Source organism: Thunnus maccoyii, chromosome 20 (assembly GCF_910596095.1).
Source record: "Thunnus maccoyii chromosome 20, fThuMac1.1, whole genome shotgun sequence".
In the NCBI taxonomy this organism is placed as follows: domain Eukaryota; kingdom Metazoa; phylum Chordata; class Actinopteri; order Scombriformes; family Scombridae; genus Thunnus; species Thunnus maccoyii.
Window position 1 is genome coordinate 22033253 of NC_056552.1, and position 22451 is coordinate 22055703.

General features: G+C 39.0%; 3 protein-coding genes across 5 annotated transcripts in view; 2 read left to right on the forward strand and 1 right to left on the reverse strand.

Annotated features, from left to right (window-relative positions):
* Window positions 1-10359, forward strand: part of LOC121887649 (zinc transporter ZIP11-like) — a 132890-nt gene extending 122531 nt beyond the window's left edge. For both annotated transcript variants that reach the window (XM_042398579.1, XM_042398580.1), the window contains exons 7-10: window positions 5539-5608; window positions 9126-9224; window positions 9315-9473; window positions 9607-10359. In XM_042398579.1, the coding sequence (XP_042254513.1) occupies window positions 5539-5608; window positions 9126-9224; window positions 9315-9473; window positions 9607-9685 (407 nt within the window). In that variant the 3' untranslated portion in view covers window positions 9686-10359. The remainder of the gene's footprint in view (window positions 1-5538; window positions 5609-9125; window positions 9225-9314; window positions 9474-9606) is intronic.
* Window positions 10360-11682: 1323 nt separating this feature from the next.
* Window positions 11683-14173, reverse strand: LOC121886982 (ankyrin repeat and SOCS box protein 12-like). Of its 2 annotated transcripts, none has more exons than XM_042397468.1 (3): window positions 14072-14173; window positions 12452-13222; window positions 11683-12020 (listed from the first exon to the last, which is right to left on the reverse strand). In XM_042397468.1, the coding sequence occupies exons 2-3, from the start codon at window positions 13212-13214 to the stop codon at window positions 11869-11871; spliced, it is 915 nt and encodes a 304-aa protein (XP_042253402.1). In that variant the 5' UTR covers window positions 13215-13222; window positions 14072-14173; the 3' UTR covers window positions 11683-11868. The 2 variants fall into 2 exon arrangements, with proteins under 2 accessions (XP_042253402.1, XP_042253403.1); XM_042397469.1 differs by having other exon boundaries at window positions 12452-13219; window positions 14072-14152.
* A 2220-nt stretch (window positions 14174-16393) lies between these two features.
* Window positions 16394-22451, forward strand: part of pkd1b (polycystic kidney disease 1b) — a 31825-nt gene continuing 25767 nt past the window's right edge. The window contains 10 exon segments of the mRNA XM_042398141.1: window positions 16394-16466; window positions 17812-17992; window positions 18110-18315; window positions 18559-18677; window positions 19373-19520; window positions 19605-19870; window positions 19965-20723; window positions 20890-21021; window positions 21232-21377; window positions 21577-21713. Of these exon segments, the coding sequence (XP_042254075.1) occupies window positions 16394-16466; window positions 17812-17992; window positions 18110-18315; window positions 18559-18677; window positions 19373-19520; window positions 19605-19870; window positions 19965-20723; window positions 20890-21021; window positions 21232-21377; window positions 21577-21713 (2167 nt within the window).

The following is a 22451-nucleotide window of genomic DNA, read 5'->3' on the forward strand; positions in this document are numbered from 1 at the left end:
CAATTGAAATGTATTAGTAAGATGAGAGTAAATTTCTGTTCCAGAGAGACACGCAGAGCAGCAGAGGGGTGAGTGTGACATTACTGTTATTGTACTAATTGAATGAGTGCTGAGGAAATGTACATCCTGAATTTATCATGACAACAGGTAAGCATGGAGGCAGCTTTGAGTTTGCATTAATGACAAACAGCATCAGCGGCAAATTTAAACCGATCAGAAAACAGGGAGGCTTCTTATTAAAGTCTGTCTGTTGCAAAGAGGGGCTCGTTGAGAGTTCAGTGAATTTTACAGCAGATTTTCCATCAGGGCAGAAACACTCAATGTAGCATATTCTTTTCTTCAATGCAAATAAGTAACCACTAATTAAATTTCTCCAGATGCTGAGCATTGCTTGGGATTTAGTCATGGTTTTATAAGGTAATTTGTATGTTGTGATACAGTAGATTCTAGTACATTCTGAAATGTCACCATTCTATCCTGAGATGAGTGGAGAATGAAAAAGCAACGGCATAAAGGAAGATGAGAGAAGACTTTGATGTGGTTGAAAGAAACATCTCACGACAAAAGAAAAAAAAAAGTAAAATTAACGTAAAACCTCATAGTGCTGCAGTAGCACAAAAAGGAGAGGGAGCAAAGAGAGAGAGAGAGAGGAGGCGCAGTAATGGCAGGCTCAGTGGAAAAAAGAGTGTGTAGACGAGTGAGGAGAAGAGATTAAAGGAAAGTACGATGGGAATGAGTGGCTGCTGTGACAATGAGCTGTCAGCAGCAGTGTCATCAGACTCGCTTAAAAGAGCATAGAACATTTAGCAGGAAGCGGATGGGACCAGCCACTGCACACATGCACGCACACACACGAACACACACACAGACACAGAATTTTGTAGAGACAGAAACACACACACAGGTAAGTACACACATTTTCACCCCAAAACCAAGTTTTCTCTCAGCAGTGAAAAAAGGACAAAAAGAGACATACACAGGTGACAATATGAAAAATCTCTCACTTCTGCTATGACAGAATTGAAGACTCACGCAGCGAAGTTCTCAAGAATCATCTCAACCACTCTCTCTGCCAGTGACACTAGTGTTACTGGAGCTTTTACAGACTCTTAATGCTTGTGCTTCAATGTTTCATGACTTAACGGTTATTGTTTTGATTCCTTGACAAATGTTGTTGTTTTTACCAACCCCGGCACATTATTGATATGCTTTATTTATTCATGAAATCTAATTGAGATTGAGACCCTTTTTCAAGAGGGACCGGAGAACAGGTTACGCATACTCATTCTCATCACAATAAGGTGGTTCATTCATATTAGAGGTGTTCACAGGTCCAAAATGTTGAACCCGATCCTGACCCCAATTTGCATAAATTAATTTTCAAAAAGATAGAGCAAATCCGAGGGGGGCCCAGATGACCCAAACAGATCCTAACAAAGAGAGAACACAAACACCGGCAGCAGCATGATGCACTATCAATTAATTCCATTAATTAACAAGCAGCAACAGTGGGAAAGAACAGCAGTATACTAATAAAAATGCCCTTAAAACAAACTGTGAAGTCAAGGAAAATAATTTGATTATATGCTTCAAAGACAAATTTATGTAAATAAAGTACTATTCTACCTCCTGTACCAACAATAAAACCTTCTACAATCAACTAGGATGGACAGACAAAAGACAATGTTCTAACCTGTTTAATACCTGTGAGTCAAATTCCAAAAATCCAAAATTAATTTAACAGTGTTAATCTTGTAGAATAGGCCTACTGATCTCCCTAAAATATGCTCTTAAGTCAAATTCATTTTTCTGGACAGGATGATCCAGCAGTCACTGTGTTTTCTGTACACAATATTTGGCAATTTTATGTAGCATCACAATAATCAATATAGCAACCATCTGGAGGTACATACCATCAATCACAGTGCTATATATAAAATGAAAGTGCAGTAGAATTTAAAATGTGGTCTAGTATTTTGCATGTCATATTTTTAGTTAGATTTGCCTTTTTTCATGCAAAAGTAACTGCTGACAATTTAGGAACAAAATATCTTCCTCTTTAATCTTTATATTGCAACACTAATATGATCCTGGTAATGATCCAAATAAATTTAAATATATTTTTAAAATAGGACACTTTTGTTTCTGGGAAAACCACTATAATATTTAACCTGCACTCTTATCATTACATGTTGCTCATCACAGCCACATGTCTGCTTTTATTGTAATTAAAAATGCAGCACTCCAGGCTACACTTTGGCCAGACTCAGACAGACGGTCCTGAGGGAGTTTTTAGCAGAGAGACGTTTTAATTGAACTACAGTTCATCATGGGAGTGTGTGAACCGTTCAATGTGTCAGTTTCCAACACGCCTGTGGATCTGTGTTAGAAACAGAATATTCGATGATAACCGACAGGTTTGATCTGCAGCACGGAGGTTTGTGTGGTTATTTTGCCACAGTCTGGTGTCTGATGCACAAAATTTAACCAGCAGATCTAGCATGCTTAATTGTGCTTGACAGTGAAATCATTCCTCCAATTAGAGACTGCTAATGGCACAGATACCTGCCACCTCTAGATAACTGCTAAGAGAGTCACCAGGGTAAAGGAAAAGCTGTCAGAATCAGCCTGTAAATGGCCTTTGATTTCCACATGATGCATTTTTAAATAAAAATAGAGGAATTGGAAGATATTTCTATTAATTACAAAATAACCGCTACATATAAACTTCTCATTTCACATATTTGTAGCTTATAAGTTGCTAATAATTTTGAGACCCACATTTGTACGATGCAGTCCTTAGTTTTGGTAAATCAGCAACTTGTTTCACATTTTAACAAATTGTAGACACAAGTGTCCACATGCCGGGACACCAAATAAACAAGGTTAAAGTTATAAGAGATCAGGCTTTTTCAAAGAGGACTTAGTGATGTGTTGCTGGAGTGTAAACTTCCTCCAATTAACAGCAGGACAGAGTTTTCTGAAAGCATCCAGGGTGAGTATACAGTTAGGAAATACTAAAAAATGGAAGTAGTTGTGAACAGGGCTTTTTTTTAACGCAACCTCAAACTGATGTAGGTAGTTAATGATGTGCTTCTTGGCCTTGGAAAATACTTGGTTACTAATGTAGGTTGTAGAGAGGTAGTCAAGCATCCTGACAAGCTTAAGCTTAAGTAGAGCAGATAAACAGACTGTTTACTGTATTTTTTAACACTTTTTCCAAACTCTTTAAATGCATTAGTATCGCTCTTGCTACAGCCCCATTCACACTGCTTCAACATTTGGAGAGATCCAAAGCATTGCAGACCTGCCGTGCCTAATAACAGTTGTCAAGCAATGACCCTTACATTCTTTGTAAGTCCTTGGAAAAACCAAAAAGTGTAAAAACAACACATTGTGGATTTACGGGGGTTATGTGTAGGGTGTCTTCTTGGCCGGGCACAGTGCCTTTCTGGAGTCTCTGCTGGTTGCCTGGCAACCTCACGATGATGACAAGACTCCAGCATGAGAGTGGTACTGATCTTCTCATCTTAGTCTCTAACCTGACGTGCCAGATGGTTTGTTACACAGAACCATCTGAGAAGTCGTCCTTGGAAACTGTTTTGGAAAAGGCACGCACTTTCAAAAAGTACTACCATCTGTCTATCACTGTCTATCACCATCTTACCTCGCAAGGCAGCTGGATTCGCGATGCTGATGGTCTGAACCTCTGGTGGTTCAGACACAAGCGCATAACTTGAAGCCTGACAAGAGGGATTCTTGCGTGATCTTGTGATCTCGTGAAACCAGCTGCCTCACAAAGTAACTAAGTGTAAGCAAGAACATGAATAAGGGTACTGGTTACTGTTTAACTATTTCTTTTAAAACTTTAATGGTGTCTGAGTAGTACTCCAATTTAAAGGCAAATTGTTTGGAGCAACATCAGCTTCAAAGTTAGCTTTCCCAGTGGTCCAATGAATGTTTATGGTATTATTGTCTATTAATCATGCCATATTGCTCACCACTCACTCTGTTTTAAGGTGCAGCTCTCTCCGAAATATTATGTGATAACATATTGGATAGCAGTAAATGTACTGTATGGAAAAGAGTGGGTCTTCATGGATGTGGCCAGTAGCCGCTGTAGCAGAGTTGCACCATGCAGGTTTAACTGCTTGCTGTTCGGAAGCACCTTAATGCTAATTACAAGATTAAGATAAGACTTTATTGATCCCCAGAAGGGAAATTCGCAACACACCCAAAAACAAAATTGTTGCACAGAAGAAAAATAGAGAGACATTTTTGCTTTTCTTAGATTGTTACCACTAGTCTGGCAAGAAAATATAAGGTTTATCCTTCCTCTCAGTAGGACATTTCAAGCTTAGCTCCACAGCTGTGTGTTCACATGCCAACAAGCATTAACAAGTTAGCATGCCATGTCAGCATACTAATTGAATGGAACTATAAAGCTCAAAGTAAGCTCTCAGGTCAGAAATATGTTTGTTTAATGGAGGAAGAGTCCTAGTTTAGAACTACTCTCAATGTTTTGAGATGTGATTCCAGAGGCTGGTGGCTAAAGCACACAACTATGTGAGGGTACAATTTACTCCTTGACACAGGCCCTTATCTTGTTTATTAATGCTAGCTGTGAAAAATAAAATCAAGAAATTAGCATGTTTTAGCATTGTCATCACCGAGCTGTTAATGGCATTTCAGGATGTGACTGTTTGAAGTAGGCACGGTACTGCTTCACTGCCTTTTTGGTATGAAATGCAAAACAGCCTGTTGATCTGACTGTAAATGCACACAAGCACACTAACACACATACTTCTCAAACACATGAATGCACTCATAGATACAGCACGCACTGTGACCTTTTCCCTTTCAGTTTGAATGGTGTGTACTTTAAGTATGCATGACATCCATAACAAATGAGACGAATGGGAGAGAGATGCTGCACAGGGTGTACAGAGCATGTGGAGAGGGAACAGAGACTGTGGTCATCAGTGTCTAAATGCAGCTATCCTGTCATACTACTTTATGCTGTTGTAGAAGTAGAAGCCTCCCAAAATGTACAAAATCTTGAGCAGACAATTTGTTGTAATTCCCAGCTCCTTACAGAAAAACCAGTAGGACATAATTTCTAATATTTCTAATCTAAATGACGGCACAGTAGTTCAGCAAATATGTCTCATTGTACAGCCAAAGTTCTACAAGGGCTGCATATGCATTTAGGGAGAAAGGTATCAGTTGAAACCTGACCATAGAGGGTACACTCCAATAAAAGAACACAGTCATCCCCAAAGACTGTTTCTGTAAGTATATCACAGTGTTCTGTAATATGTAAATCACAGTTCATTCCAGGCCTAGTGAGTTATTTTTTCTATATACCTTTATTATCTGTTTCCACCCATATCTATTTGTACAGTCTTGTTATTTGCACATTTTATTTAGTTGTATTTCTTGTATTTTCCTGTGTAATAAAGTGTGTCAGTTGAGTCCAATGATGAGATACAGTACTTATGTATACAAGGATCAATTGTTTATGTGTTTAATCTGCAGAGGGCTTGGCTGTGGGGGTTGGATTTGGAGCCATTGGAAAGACTTCATCTGCTACTTTTGAGAGTGCCAGGTAAGATGGGTATCAAGGCGATAAATATACATACATACACACATACACATCTTCATTTATCCAAAATATCACCTTTTTACACTGGCAAGTGAGAAATTAATTGCTAATGTATCGATTTATCTGGCAATTTGGGCATTTTTTGTAGTTTGTGGTGTTATCAGTAAAGTTAGTAGTAGTTAAGTTTAGGTATAATGCTGAAACATGTTTAGGTTAAGATTAAAGAAGGCCAGGATTAGGTAAAGATTGGTCGGAATTTCCATCTTTGCCCATAACTGTGCTGTGTTGTGTGCTGCTGACATCTGGCGGTTAAACCTTGGTACTGTAAGGAGCAGTGACAGTTGGGCAGACATCCTGTCTGGCCAGTACAGGTGAGACTCTGGCCTCATCCCATTTTATAATCCACCCAGACCAGCTAGCAACTGATCATGGATGGCTGCTCTCTTTATGAACCATTTGAGAGAATACAAGTGAACATAACTAGTAGCTTCAAATATATTTGTCAATTATAACACTGGAGAAAATTTAACCAGGATGGTTACAGAAAAGTTCATATTACACCTTGGCTTGTTGATATATTAGATACAGATAAGAGTAGGGAATACAATCTACTTATACACCTCATATAGTACTCCCTTTGTCTATTGGTATGTGTATTTAGATACAGATCTGGATCCAGATACAGATTAAACATGTTTTCTAAAATAATAAATTTAGAGGATTATGCAGCAGAATTTCTCTGGGTGCTATCCGGTTTATCCATAACTTCACATTTCAACACTTCTAAGTGTGTCAAAATAACATTTTGAGAAAGGAAGTGGATGAAATCTATTTTATGTGATGTGGAGGCATATTGTGTAGATTAATGCATCTTTTTTGGGACGTTTTTGGGAAGTGGGACTCCATCAATTTTACACATAATGATCCGTTTATTTGTTATAAAGAGTACTTCAAATTTTGAAAAGGGTTAGAAAAAGTCATAAGAGTTGTCTCAGATTGGGATTGAGACTTCAAATTTTTAACAGAAAGCCTGTGTTGTGAAAAATGTGAGCATTTACCAGACAGGAAAAGTCGCTATTAAGTTGAATTGGGAGAGTGTCAGTATGTAGCCGTGACAAATCTTTTTAATGAACTGATTGTAATGATTCAGTACACTGAAAAGGACTGCTTTGCCCATCACTGTCGTGGTACGAATACCATGATAGTATCGTATTGTGAGTTCATCTGTGATTCCCACCCCTAATGCATTGTTGGAAATGTAGGAATCCATGGTTTTTAGAGCTTGACATGGATGTATTCTAAGAACTGGATACCGGACCAAAAATGGCATCCATTCAGTCCAATAAGAATTGCTTGGCTGGCGCATACGCCAAAAAAAGTTTCTAACTTCCGGGTTTGCTTCCGTTTTATGTGGCCCACTGAATATTTGCAGTAGTGTTTCTCCCGCTGACCCCACTCGTAAGTTCCTGCTCAGCCCATAGACTTCACACTGTGATGACTTATCAAATTTTGTAAATCGTTTTTCTCGGCTCAAGGAATGTTCTACAAAAATAAAGCCTCCATGGATCAAAAATCCGTAATAGAAAGAGACATAATTGACCTTGTTTGCAGTTTTAGTTTTACGTACGTCTCTTTTTCAATGGTGGTCTATGGGGAAAATGCTTTTTGGGCTGCAGGGAGATTTCTCACTGCAGTACCGCAAGTGACCACTGGGAAAAATTGGCTGCAAAGCTTAGCAGAGGAGCCCTCTTCAGCTCTTATAATACTGTCTTTATTCTGTCTCTTGTGAATCCCTGGACTTAATAAAAGTGCAATGCTAATTGGTTGGGCCCCTTTGACCCACTGTATGCAAAATTCTGACACCAGTGAGATATGCTGTTAAAGTACACTTCCAACCTTGCTAAGATCATTGTCAGTTTGTAAGTACATGATAAACTCTGTTTAACATGACGGCAAATTCAGCCTTTTAAATCACATTTTATTGGACCTTCAAATTTAGTGTAAATCTAAAAACATCTTTTTTCTGTAAATCACCACAAGGCATAATTCATCTTCTCTTTAGCTTCACAGATGTAGATTGTCAGATTTTGGATATGAAACAGGCTCACGAGTTGTAATATTTGCTTGTAAGTCTTTGCCTAAGTAATTTTATATTTAGAAAACATCATCTTGATTACCTCACTTCTAGCGCGTCATCCCACGCAACTATACATTTAATTGGCCAGAAAGACACCCTGTTCTCTTTGTAGCACAGACAACAATAGAGCATAATCATATCATGGTGGGAGGTCTCACCTATAACAGTTTCTAGGCAGCTCTTTTATTTCTCCAGAAGTAGGTTGAGCTGTTGCTGATAAAGCCCTGCTTATACCCTGCAGAGTCTCAGCTAGTTGAAGCTGTGGGTTCCCCAAGTTGATCAGCAGATGCTTCAAATACTCCTCCATCAGATCTCGCACCTTAACAGTGGAAAAATGTGAACTAAAAACACACAAAAGTGAAATTTTGAGGGTTTTTTTCATACATTCTTACATAAAGAAATTGAAGGCTTTCATTTCAAAACACCAAAACATTAATAAAATGCTCCTACAGTCATTTTCAGTTCAAAATCATGACTACACTGGACAACCTTGATGGCAGCTGTCTGGTGCTGTGGTGACATCTAGTGGTGACATGATGGCACTGTAGAGATAGCGGTGAGATGTTGAGCAGGAGTTTCATGCTTGACAATTACAGATGTGACTCTGACAATAGAATAAGTCATAACAGTTAGTTGTATTATGCATCCCTTTTTTTGGAGATAATCTAGGATCCAATCCAAAGTCATCTTGGCAGACTCAACAAAGTCAACTTCATTACACTGATGCAAAAATACTATAAATCCAACATTTCTATAAAAAATGTAGTGGTTAATGATTCATGTCATTGCTCAAAGTGTCCTAATAAAATCAGAGATAAGAGCAAGGAATGTAACATTTGAACTAGTTTTTATTCCAGTATGTTTACATTTGTAGCCACGCTAACGCTGTAGCCCTGTGAATGGCAGTGTCATTGGGTCAGTCTGTGGTTTGGTCCACCACTCTGATCCAGACTGAAATATCTCTACAACTGTTGGATGGATTGCCATAAAATTTGGTACATTCATGTTCCCTCACAGCATGAATCTTAACCTTTGTGACACCTGCACCAAAACACCATGCTGATGTTAGCATTGAGCTCAGAGCATCACAGTGCGCCTCACAGAGATACAAGCATGGCTGAAGACTCTTGGTTTTGTTTTCCCCTTCATTAGATGAAAGGTTTTCTAGTTTCAGTGACAGTCTGTATTACATTTGACCTTTGTTGATATGCTGAGGAAAACAAACTAGAACAGAAACTGGAGTAATCTGTCAGGTTGTGTTGGTTAGAAATGAAACTATATCACAAAATCTACAGTGCCGTAAGTCCTCATGAGGTCGGTTGCTAATATTTGTTATAAAGAGATATAATCTGACTGTTAATTTGTTGTTTTTTGTCTCCTCAGAAATTTGGCCATTGGTATTGGCATCCAGAATTTCCCAGAAGGTTTGGCAGTGAGCCTGCCACTCCGGGGTTCAGGGGTCTCAACATGGACAGCTTTCTGGTGGGGAAAGACATATGTCTTTGCTAATGCATGGGCTGAGTACAGTTACATTTAATTCAATATCAGTTAATGTTGCTGTTGTGCCCTCAGGTACGGCCAGCTAAGCGGCATGGTGGAGCCCATTGCTGGGCTGCTGGGCGCCTTTGCTGTGGTTTTGGCAGAACCTCTGCTGCCATATGCGTTGGCGTTTGCTGCCGGGGCGATGGTTTACGTGGTGGTGGATGACATCATACCTGAGGCTCAAGTCAGGTGGGTAAAGGAAGAAGGGATAAAAGCGATAAAAGGTGAAAAACAGATGAGAAACAGATGGGCTCTCTCTTTCTAAATCTCTCTCTCTCTCTGTCTCTTCTCCCATTTCTCTGCTCCAACTTGTTGTCACCAGTGGGAACGGGAAGCTGGCATCCTGGACCTCCATCCTGGGCTTCGTAGTGATGATGTCACTCGACGTGGGGCTGGGCTGAGGTCACCATGACAACTGGCATCGTGTCAACAAAACCCTCAATGGCCATGAAGTCATCACAGTGCTGCTGACCTCAGTTTTAAAAAGGGGACCAAATGAAGTGTTTTATTCAGGAACACTGTTTATCTATTTTGTTTGAGTTGTTGCTACTTGAAATTTATCAGAAAGGCAGAGGGTGACTATACTTGAACAATTATCTTTCACATTAATGGCAGGTGTCTCATTTTGGAATGAATTTATAAATATTTAATTCATATTCTCCTGTTTTCAGAGCTTATGAATGTTTTTTGAGAGGACATAGCTTTTTGAGTTCTTTTTCAAGACAATTGCCAGTTCTTAAAGTTAAATGTTATTTTTTTAGTTTACTTTCTCCATTTTTTGTGTTTTATCATGATGGCAAAACTTGAAGTCTGGTGTTTGATTTGGTCATTTAAGGCGTGGGAGTGATTGGTTTACTGTTTGAGACGTCTTCTTTAAAAAACTAAAAACAAATAATAGTCCCCTTTTCTACCAAATGTAGTGCCTTCTGCTTTTTAGGACAGTCAATCTGCTGACATCTGCAGGTCAGTATGAAGAATCACATGTCGTGGTCTGTGTGTAATTGTTTAAAATGTTGAAACTGACGCTGAATTACATGTGAAGTAATTATATAATTAAACAGCCAAGTGATTCTCAGTTTTCTTTAATGGCCCTGAAAACCTTGTTTTCCTTGAGTGATCTCTGTATTTGCATTTTTGCACCAATCAGGATTTAGCAATATTTAAATCAGAATCTGGTAACAGTTGTGGGGTTGTTTGGTTAAGCTGCCGGGCCACTGTCAAATTAAATCAAAAACACACCCACGCAGTCCTAATGAAACATATTGCTTTTTTAGTCATGAAAATTTAATGTTATCAAGAAAAACTGAAGATGTGAAACCAAGTTGGCAGAGGCTTTTAAGGACGGGTTCACATTTTTTCAAGTCTGTCCTAAAACAACAGTCAGGTGTCAACAGGGAAACACTGTCCAAGGAAACACAAAGAAGGAATTTGATGCTAAAAAGAGTGTAAATGTGGCAGATATCCACTTGATTTGACTAACTCAGACTGCTGAAGCCTCATATAAGCTTCACATTAACTATTAAATGCATTTCTGCACAAAATGACTGTATGGACACACTGTGGATTTTTACCTCCATCACTTACATTTGAAGGAGATCTTTTAATATCCAGTATGAACAGGAGGAATGATTACAGCGAGGAAAACCTCTTTCACTGTTCATATGGACACCTGACTTTAAGGTAGGTTTATGGTTTTAAGTCACTCAATACATTTTATCCATCTGCATTTTCTATAGAAATTACTGCTAAGACATGAACTTCTAATATTAATTTCTTTCAGATGCCAAACCTTTAAGGTTTCAACTTCAAGTTAATCTTTCTTCTTTGTATCCAACACTTACATGCTTAAATATATAGAAACATGCAAGACGTAAGCTTATTAAAGGCTGTTATGTTGACAATATCAATATTATATATTATTCATAAAAATCTGAGATAAATATACACATTTACCATTTTACTGGCAAGTTTACATATTTAATACATATTTTCTAATGTATATAGATGTGGTTAATGTTTGGAAGATTTGGAAGAATCACACTCATCATGTCAGGAAATGTTTCATGTGGTAGGAGGGTGGGTATTAGAGCAGATCAACTTATCATTATACATTTCTAAAACATTGCTAAATGACTTACTCTTCAGATTTTGACCAGAATTTTACTCCGAGCAGCTTTGTACAGACTGACACAGATCTTTTTGGAGCACAACCGCAGCAGCCACATGTATTATCATAATGTACTGAGGCAAGCTTGTTAGTTTTCAGAGGAACAAACAGTTCCTCTAAAATAAATAACTAAACTAACTTGTGATCATCATGTGACAAAGTGATGCAACCTCTCAGAGAGGTCCTCCAATAGCTAGAAGGTAAACGCTAATAATAAAACATCAGCACACATCACTTATCCACACATTTAATGTTTTGACTTAAGAATCAGTCTTAAGAGGACAGCACATAAACAGAAGTCAGATTAAAAAAAAAGACAAAGACTATGGAGCCACAGTCTGCAAATAAAACAAAAAGCTTTAGCTGCGATAAAAATGTCACACATTAATTCATGTCACTTGCCTCCAGGTCACTTAGCTACAGGACAGTGACTGGGACTGGCTTGTATTGCAAGAAGTTAATGAGACTTGTTGGCATTTCCAGCTGGTCGATGCAGTGGATCTTGTTGATCTTTTTGAGGTATCTGCGGATAGCGAGTCGGCACTGTGAAGTCAAGGCCTTTGGATTTCCTGGAGACACAGGAGACGACAGGAAAAAGGTTATCACCAGGGTAACATAATAAGAGTCACTTTTGAAGTATATACTTTTATTTCAGCACATCCCTTTATCTAATTACATCTGTCAAGCCTACAAGAATATTTTTTGTGGCTGTTTTGATGCACAATTTAAATACTACAGTAATGTCCATTCTCACCGATGCCCTACTTTTTTAATTTGAGCTCCATCACTAAAAGGAAGAGTTTAATTCAGTGATCACAGCCTCCCTCCACTAAAAAATGTGTTTTTATTCTTGTTGGATTTTTCAGCTTTTCAAAATGAACTGTTGCTCCATAAAAATCTGTTAAATTCAGAAATGTGTGTTACAGCAGCAGTGCACCATCCAGTGCATTTAATTAAAGAACTAACATGTACAGTATGTGATTATATGCAGTTTGAACACCTCTTTCCTGCAGAAGTAGCTCCACAGCCTCATTCTGCTTCGTGGACTTCTCGATGATCAGCGTGGGGAGGTAGACATTTGCACCAAAGTCGATCAGAAGCTGGATGTACTCCACTCCGCAGCCATGCCTGAGGCACATCTCCAGCACAGTTTTAGGCTGCTTGATAGAACTCAGCAGCTTTGCATCTGTGCAGTTGTAATCTGGGTCTGCCCCATACAGGAGTAGCAGTTTGAAGCACTCCATGTGTCCGTAAACGGCAGCCAGGTACAGCGGCCCGCTGGACACCCTGGCTCTAGAGGTCCAGAGTAAGACTTTGGAGCGGGAGTTCACCTCTGCGCCATGTTTAAGCAGTTCCTTCAATATTTCCACATCACCCTCCCGAGCAGCAGTGAGGACGGGGGAGCAGTTGTTGGTTGAGCTCCCGTTGGGGTTGGCGCCGGCTCTGAGGAGCGCTAAGACACAGTCCAGGTATTTCCCACGAACAGCTGCAAAGAGGGGCGTCTGGGCCTTGACATCCACACAGTCTACAAGGGCGCCATGGGTTAACAAAACCTGCAGACAGCTGAGATGGCCTTTAGACACTGCAGCGTGCAGAGGCGTGCCTGCAATGCCCCAGCCACCTCTGCAGTTGATGACCTTCTTGTAGATTTCTTGGCAGAGCATCTCATCAAGGAGTCTGTCATTGTTTTGTAACACCGCTTGTCTGAGCTGGGAAATTTCACAACTGCTTTCTTCTTCTTCAGAGGTCCTTAACTGGAGCATAGGACCTGCTGAAAAACGCAAAGGCAGACAAAATAAACTAGACACCAAATACGTACGTGACAGAGACTCAAAAGATAAAATAGATACAAAAAATTTAAAAAAAAAACTTGACGGGGCTCATCTTAAGATATGTGCAGTAACATATGTGTTGTGGCTACAGCCTCATTTTTACCCTTAAGTACTATTATCTGCAGATGTTCTCTTGGGAGGGAAGGAGGGCTGAAAAGAAGCTAGAACCTTTTTGTGAAGTAATTTCAGGTTGTATAAAAATAAGTTTATATTTAAATGACACTTGAAAACGGATTTTGTCAGCTGTACCTGTGAAACTGTCACCCAACACCTTCCACCAAACTCCTATCAAAATATTCACAATTTAATGTTTAAAAGCTCGTCTGCTGAAGTGCACACAAGATTAATCACAAGCTATTTTTGTTTCTGAGTAATTAAGGTCTTGTGGAAAATTCGGCATTCAAGTAATCAATAAAATATCCCATAATTGAATACATATTTATAGTTAAAGCTGTCGTCCTCTTTGACCTGTGTATTGAATGTATGCTGAACTAAAGATTGGCAAATGTTAACTTGTTTGTTCTGTATTTTACAGTAAATACAGACTGTATCTCTCTATATAGAGACTAGTTATATGTAAATATACAGTCACATATCAGGACAAGTAACGGGCTTTCTAACAGGAACAATGTTGCTAATATTCAGCTAAAACCACCCACGCAGCCATTTAAATATCACTAAAATTGCAAATTTTGTCGCGTTGCTGTAAATATGTGTCCTTGCTAATAAGTGAGAGTCAACATGAGTCAACATAAAGAGGCTATTCCGTTTTCTTCGTTTTACATTACCTTAGCTGTGTCACCATCAGCTGCTCCTTCTTTTTCCTGTTTCTTCGTCTTCCTCGTCGTGTTTGTGTTTTGGGTCACATTCAGTTTAAAGTCGCATTGGCGCCCTCTTGTGTTTCTAAGTGCTAGTTTGAAACAGAAGAAGCCTCTAATTTCTGGAGGCTCGAGAGTGGCACTTGAAAAATTATACACTTTTAGTAATAAATTAATTAGTTGAACTTTATAAAGTTATTATAACTTAAATCTGTATTTTAAATGTATCATAAAACTGAAAAGTAATAAAATTAAAATTAAAACATCATTACATTTGTGAAACCCTATTAAAAAAACATTATGAAATAAATGATCATGAATTCTGTAAAATATATAAATCTTTCCCATTCAATTAAATGAGAAAGTGTGTCCAAACTTTTGACTGGTACTGTATAAAGTAATACTATTAGGCTATTTAGAGGTGCAGAGGATCAGATGTTAGTGAAATGAAGATTTTATGTAATATTAAAAGCTGGTTTTGAATGCTTTACCTCTGTACTGTCAGGAAATGTAATTTTACTGATTACTATTATTGTTGTTGTTGTTGTTATTGTTGTTGTTTTTATTAGTCTTTATTAAACAAGCACCATGCACAAAAAATATTAATCTCAAAATGAGAAGATGAGATGATTTATGCCAGATTTAGCTATTAGCTAATTTCCATCTGCAGGCCCTGGGCAGGTACACACTTTTTACCAGATAGTAAAAACATTTACATGCAACACCATTACATAGTCTCTATCACACTAACAATTCTACAGACAAATCTAAAAACACAAATAAATACATAAATTCATTACAATTTAAAATCTGAATCACTGTAAAATTAATGTTGACATGACTGGTTGCTCAATATCCATTTTTTGCGTCATTGGAAAAAGAATGAATGTCTGTGCAAGATCCCCTGACTTTCCCTCCAGCCCAACCTTAAGGTTGACATTTTTAGCTTTTAGTGAAATGTCTGGCACAGAATTTTGTACAGACATTCATGACTTTGGCAATCCCCTGACTTTTCCTCTAGTGCCAGTTATGTGGACATTTGTGGTTATTGGTGAAATGGCTCAACAACTATTGGCACGATTAACATACATTTTGCGACATTCATCCCACTCAGGATCTAGTATAATAACTTTAGTGATCCCTTAACTTTTCATCTAGCATCACCATCAAGTCAAACTTTTGTGTGTCCAATACTTTGGTTTATGGTTAAATACCTGCAAAACTAATGACATTCCTGTCAGCCTCAACTATGCTTTTTTTTGCATAAAATTAAAATAGACAAAAATACATTGGGCTACTTCAAATTTTACTTAAGTGCAGTATTTGAGTAAATGTACTTCATTACGTTTACCACTGGAATTGACACTGCAATGAACCATCTTGCAGCTCCTGTGCATCTCCTGCTGAATCTTCTAACTCAAAAAGAGAAATACAATTGTTTCCATAGCGATGGACCGACAATTCCCAGCTATGACCGCCTTATCACTGCCTTCAACTTTATCTGTTCTCTCTCCAAGCAACACAGATGGCATCCTTTCTTTTGAAACTGGGTCTATTTCTTTTCTATGTGCGTCACAGAGTCTTTGTTTGGTTAGTGAGGAGGTCTTGGTGTTAGTGCTCAGACAACAGGCCACGGACACAATGCAGGAGAAAGAACTTTCAAGATCTACCTACTTCACTAAAAAAAAAAAGTGGCAACCAAGAACAAGATACTGATCCCTCTAAATTCCCAAAACATATTAAAAAAGCAACAATTTGCACCCAAACAACACTACCAGTACAATGTCTCTTTGGTCTCTGAGACTTATTTCTATCAGTGCCCTTAGCTGCATCCTGCCTGAGTGAGTCTGCTTGTTTCTATTGAGTGCCAGAGGTTTTACAACATGGTAATGAGCAGCGCTGGCCTCCTCTGTCCACTCGGCGTCTATAGCTGTTGCTGAGAGACAAAGTGGAAGTCACCCAGGCGCTCAGAGAGACTGGAGAAGAGGCCTTTAAAACGACACCACCATAACTCACAATGTGTTTGTAGGACAAGGGGAGGGGGTGTTAGTGGAGGGAAGAGTGAGCGTTGGGGTTAAGATAAGGAAGAGGGATTGAAAGGAAGACTAAATAGTCACTTTTCAACTTGTACAAGAACACTGAGGATGAAGAGTCTTGGAGCAGAGACAGAAAAAAAGATGAGATGAATCCATACATTTTATGCAGTGATGGGAGCATATTGATTTCTACAATGCTCCAGTGGTGATCAGGCAGAGTCTTTCTTCTTTAGGAGAATATGACTTGCTCTGCAAGATGACAGGCACACTGGCTTCACAAAAGCAGACACTGTGGATTCTTTGTGCAGTTTTGATCAGCACAGCCGGAGGTGAGAAGCTTCATCTTGTATTTAATTAAGACTAAAAATAAAAATGTGATGTTGTCTTTGTGCAAAATTCTGGTTTTGCTTGCCAGTTTCTGAGAGATAAGAGCTCAGAGTTTGCTGCTGAGGCCCTGGAGCTCCACAGTGTAGAGTAGTTGGGTAGATGCTTGCAGAAATTAAAATCTTAATCTCCAGTTTCCCTATTTAACAACTGTCTGGTTGGGGAAATGAATGTACTGTTTATTGAGACTGGGTTTAACCATTCAAAACACAAAACAAAGACATGGAGACATGATCACACTGTTGTTCTTGTAGTTTTGGAATTAAATTTTGACTCTCAGTTTTCCTCCATTCATTCATTAAAATATCCCAACTGGAGTTTTTATTAGCCTGTATTTCATGGTTTATACAGTTTTCCAGATTCATATTTATAGTAACTGCTGTTACAGCTTTGTTATTTTGGGTAGAGACAATCATTATACAAGTATTATAAAAAGAACAGATATTGTTTGCAGCAGGCTTTGCTTAATACACTCAATAAAAAAATAAAACATTGGATTGACTTAATTTTATTTCCCCAACATTCTCCACACAATTGTATTATATCTGTTATAAGTGAATAGAATCAATTAATTTATCTCATTCTATTAATCTCTTCTATTGAACTTGCACAACTAATTTATATAACAAATTATTTTTATTTACTTCCTACATGATTTACGATAAATCAGTCTATATATTTTCTGTTAAATGTGCTCTATATACTGATTTTTTTTTTTTTTTATAGTTTTACAACAGTTCACTTCTGGAGAGACAGCTAAAGTCATCTTCCACTAAAGTTGATAAACAAGAATTTACTTGACTCAAAATGCGCTTTGCTGTTTTAGTTTTATATATCTGAAGATCTTTGCCAGAGCATAAATTGGGTTAGTGAAATTGGCTAATGTTGTTTTGCAGCTTCCAGTTTTTAGTCTTTATTCTTCAGCTCAAATTTCCTGATTAAAACAACAGGTGCTTACAAATCACAAGAGTGAAAAATTACATACTTCATCACTCATGAAACGGGAGAGTTTGTGTAATCAATAAACATGCAAAAAGAAAGTCAGTCTGAGAAACATCTGTTGTTATTGTATTACTCATATATCTCTGATAATTATTTGAACCTGCGGCACTCATTATGTGTCTTATGAGCTCCACCTGTTCAATCCATACAAACTGACTGAGATTTTAAATTGAATCTGCCAAAATGCTCTCATACGAGACTGATGTGACTCTAAATTTGATAACAATCCAGTGCTGAGAAATGATTCCTCTTACATGCTGTCAGCTCAGTATGATTGTTTCCTTCCAGAGGACATTCCCTGTCCAAAAGGTGGTCAGATCCACCTGTCCAGCCTGCAATGCTATTGGCTGTCTGAGATGACATCCTCATGGTCTGAAGCACAGGGTTCATGCCGACAGACTCAGGGAGGAGACCTGGCAGCGGCTGACAGCCTGGAGCTGCAAAACTTCCTTCACAACTCCTTTTCAGTGTGAGTCTATCAAACAATGGTCTTTAAATTGTCTCCTTTGATATATCTGTATATCTTTATCAACTTATATGCAATTATCCCTTTCCATCCTGTCCCTTTGTTTCTCTTTCTGTTTAGCAAAAGCACTGTGTGGGTATGGCTGAAGGGATCAGGAGGAGGGCCTGGCCAGGTTGGGGGTGTGGAGCCAGTGAGTCCTGCACTGTGGGACAGAGGCATTGAGAGTCAGGGGGTGTGTACTCAGATGGCGCTGGGGACACTGGGACAGTGGAGGAAGGCTCGATGTGCTGGACGATACCGCTTCCTCTGTGAAAAAGAAGTAACTGGTAAAACTTAAGTTTCACTAGAGAACGCCGAGGGCAAACATTGATATAAATCACCCATCAGTGATTTTGTAAGATGTTGAAAATAATAGTTTCCAGAACTTCCCATATACTGTAGCTCGATGGGTAGGGGATGACACTAACACTATAATATTGCTCTGTTTTATCCTCATCTATGGCTGCACATATTTGTAATGTCTCTTCATCGTACCATGGTGTGATGTTGGTTAATCCCTCTTTGTGCAGAGTCTTTACCATCTATGGACAGCTACCTGACAGGACTGGTTGTCATGACTGGTGTCTTTGTTCGGGCTCAGCTAAATCCCCTTCCCACTGTCCCAGACATCGGACAACTCACAGTGGAGGTGAGAAAAGTCTTGGTAAAAAAATTAACTCCTGATTTAAGGGGTAAAGACCCCTCTAGGGGTTGCAAGATTAATCTGAAAGGTCACAAGATGATTAACAAGTAAAGAAGTAGAAAAAACATTGTGGATATACAAAATAATGCTTATTTCTTTCTAACTTTTCCTAAAATCTTTTCTTTTTTGGAACCAGTGGTCTAAAAAATTGTTAAATAATAATAGCACCGATTTAATTTATTTAATATTGAATATATTTAATATATATTAATATATTCAATACTGAATGAATTCCCGTTTGAGTCCTTGAATTTCAGAGTTTGTATTGCTGTTTTTTTTTTGTGGAAATAGTTTTCTAAAGGGTGTAATCCATAAATGACTTTATGATTATTTTGGAGGCTTGTGGTGCTGTTGAATTGTGTTCCTTTATACTGACAAATGTGTCCCATTATATCAAGTGTAGAAAAACACCACCACAATTCAACAGCACTTAAACTACAGCATTTAAAATAACCGTTAGGTTGAAGCAAAACCAACTTAGGGTACATTCTGTCCATTTTCATGACCATACAGCAGCTTGTTACAAACAAGCATGTGCTGTATATTGTTTATAGTGTATTCGTATTGATATGCTCCTGTCATTTACCATGATAATTGTAATATTATTATATCTATACATGATGTTCCTTTGATGCCCACAGTTGCAGCTGTTCCCAGGGATATGGTTTAGTCATGCAGGTCAGCTAGCATCAGTGGAGCTGGTGGTCCAGCCCAGCCCGCTGTCCTCTGTGGCCCGTGTCCAGATCCTTCGACCCTACTGCAACCCCAACCACCACTTGGTACCTCCAGGTACAGAACAAGTTAGTATGAATGTTTTCTGAAATCTACTGTTTGTTACATACTGTAGGTAATAATCTCCTCTTTACTCTTTAGGTTGCAGCTCTCTCCTTAATCCATTCAGCTGCTGCTCAGCAGTACCACTGTGTAACACCACAGGGGGTTGCAGCATGGGCCAGTACTGGTGCCACCTGCTGGAGGTCTGTGTGCCCACCACCAATCCTTGCAGCCCATATGACTCTGCAGCAGCAGGCCGTGGCTTTGCTCTACCGCCTAGATACACCGCAATACCACCTTTCTACCACCTGGTGGTAGACCTGCCTCTGAGAATAAACCCTAACTCTGAACTGACAACTATAAGTGTAAGTTATTGGCTTATCCTGCGTCCATGATAGACTAAATGATATTTGAATACCAGCTATATTAAAATAATTATTCATGTTTTTGCTGTAACAGTTGCTTCTTCCAGAGCGAGCCATCATGGTGTACCCTGATGATATTGTGGCTATACAACACACTCGCGACTCTGGAACCTTCCTACATTGTCTTAACAGTGGTGTCTCTCTAAACTCCCCCTGGCGCCAGACTTACCTGTCCCTTAGGAAGACAGAGTGGGGAGGCTGGTGGGAGGGAGGCCTCACCTCCTTTCCCCAAGGAGGCCAGTGGGTGGATGGGGTGGTGTGTGATCTGAGGATGCTGTACATGGACACTCTTCACAGAGGTACTGAGCATGACTTTGGCTTCACCAACACAGAGACAACCACACCTTCAGATGTTAGAGCCCTGACTACTGGTCCTGCTACAAGTTTGAGATCTAAATTTGGGCTATCCGTCATCCACCCTCCACTGGATGAAAAGAACCAGCTTCACGTCCAAATCAATGTCCAAACTCTCATCATTGTTAAGGTCCTATCTGGGGAGAAAGCCAGGAGCTCATGGTCAGCCCCGGTGCACCAGAATGGACTCCCCTTCCTTTCATCTTGCCCTGAAGAGGTGGTTCAGTCTTTGCCTGGCTGTAAGCAGCAGTCCCAAGATGTGTGGTTCTCCTCTGTGACTCTGGTGTTGCCCTCAGTGGGGGTCCAAATGCTGAACATCAGTGTGATGGATGCAGTCAGCTTTCAGAGTGTAAGTGTGAAGGTTTGTGGCTACAAGGCAGTGACAGGGCTTAGTGTTGAGCCACATGGACGCCTGAGGATGCTTGTAGACACCCCACAGGTGAGAATACAAAAATCTCACACACACATTGCACTTATTTGACCAACTATTTTTGACATTCTGTCAAAGGAATGGAGCTATGAAATACTACAATTTTGCAAAAAGGCACCCTAATTTGATTATATATTCTCACATATGGTATCATTTTGATATTTTTACATTATAGTCATTTACAGCCAAAGTGGAGAGTGGTTCATCAGTAAAATTCACATGGGTAATTGACAACTTGGAGTTGTTTGCCTATGAAGGGGAATCTTACAGTGTAGTGTTCAAGAAGCCCGCTGAGTATAAGCTCAAGGTAAGATACTTTATTTTTCTTTATGATGTTAAATTTGCTCAGGTACTTGTTTTTGATCATTTTTCATTTTGATGAGTTACTGAATTTGCATTTTCATTATAATCCAGGATTACCATAAATAGTGAAAAAGGTAAAAAAAAAAAAAAAATTTTTTAAATACATTTGTATATATTGTTATAGGTAACAGCATCTAACCCTGTGAGCTCTCAGAGCCAACAAATCCTCCTGACTGCTGATGAAATGACCCCACTGGCTGAGCCAGAGTTCCTGTTTGTCAGGGAGGTTGTAGCTGTGAATGCTTCACACCTCTACACCCTCAGGGTCAAAGTAGACATCTCCCTTCCAGTCACCTTCAGGTTATGTCTGTCTCTCATATATATTGTATGTTTTAGTACATTTTTCATCACTCTCAGAAATCCTCAGAGAAGCTTATTGGGCTGTCTAAATGTTTCACCTTACAACAAAGAAAACCACTTGTAAAGTGGTTGTAAACACGCTTGTAAAGTTGTGTTTTGTCTGGTTATTCTAAAGTCCCATGTGGTATTTGACATGTAGGTGGGATTTTGGGGACGGCAGTAGCAACGTAATCCACACCCAATCTGCTCCGTATCAAACCATGGAGGGGCTTTTGGAGAGAGAAGAGAAGCAAGTGTATGTCCAGGACTCAGTGAACTATACTTATTCCATGCCAGGTAAACACATACACAAACTATTAAAGCGACACTAATCAATGTTTTTATGTCAACAATGGATCAAATGAGGTATGGTTTGTAGTGACACAACATTCTGCAGATCCTCATAGCTCTACAGAGCATTTTAGCATCTTCTGGCTCATTGTTTTGGTTTTACAGCTCACAACTTTATTGTTTTGGTTCAGTCTCAAAACTCTCATCATCTCAGTCCCCAGCAGCAGCAGGGACCTGTTTTCAGTGAAAGTCTGATAAACTGACTGTATGCTATCTGTCCAGAGCCAAACTGCAGACAGACAAAGTAAGCAACTAGCTGATGAACACAGTAGAGCATTTAGCAAATAACAAGCCAAATATTTCCCTCAGGAGCTGGTGGAGACCAAACCAGAGCTGGAAGAAGAGTGAATGCTGGACTTACATTTGTTGGGTGGCTAGAAATGTTACTCCATGTGAATTCTTATCTTTCTTTATGTCTGCTGGATGTGTAAAGAAACTGTTTGCTAATGACACAGTTTAGCATCTTTCAGCCCATTGTTTCAGTTTTATGGCCAGGAACCCCATTTTTTTTGATTTACTCTCACTGCTCTTATCAATCTCATTTCCAACTGCAGCAAGCAGTCGTTTTCAGAAAAAAAAACAACCCTGTGATTTAACCTACTGTATGCTGCTTGCCAAACAACAGCAAACAAAGTTAGTAACTAGATAATTTTCCTTAGGAGTTCATGGAGATAAAAACGGAGC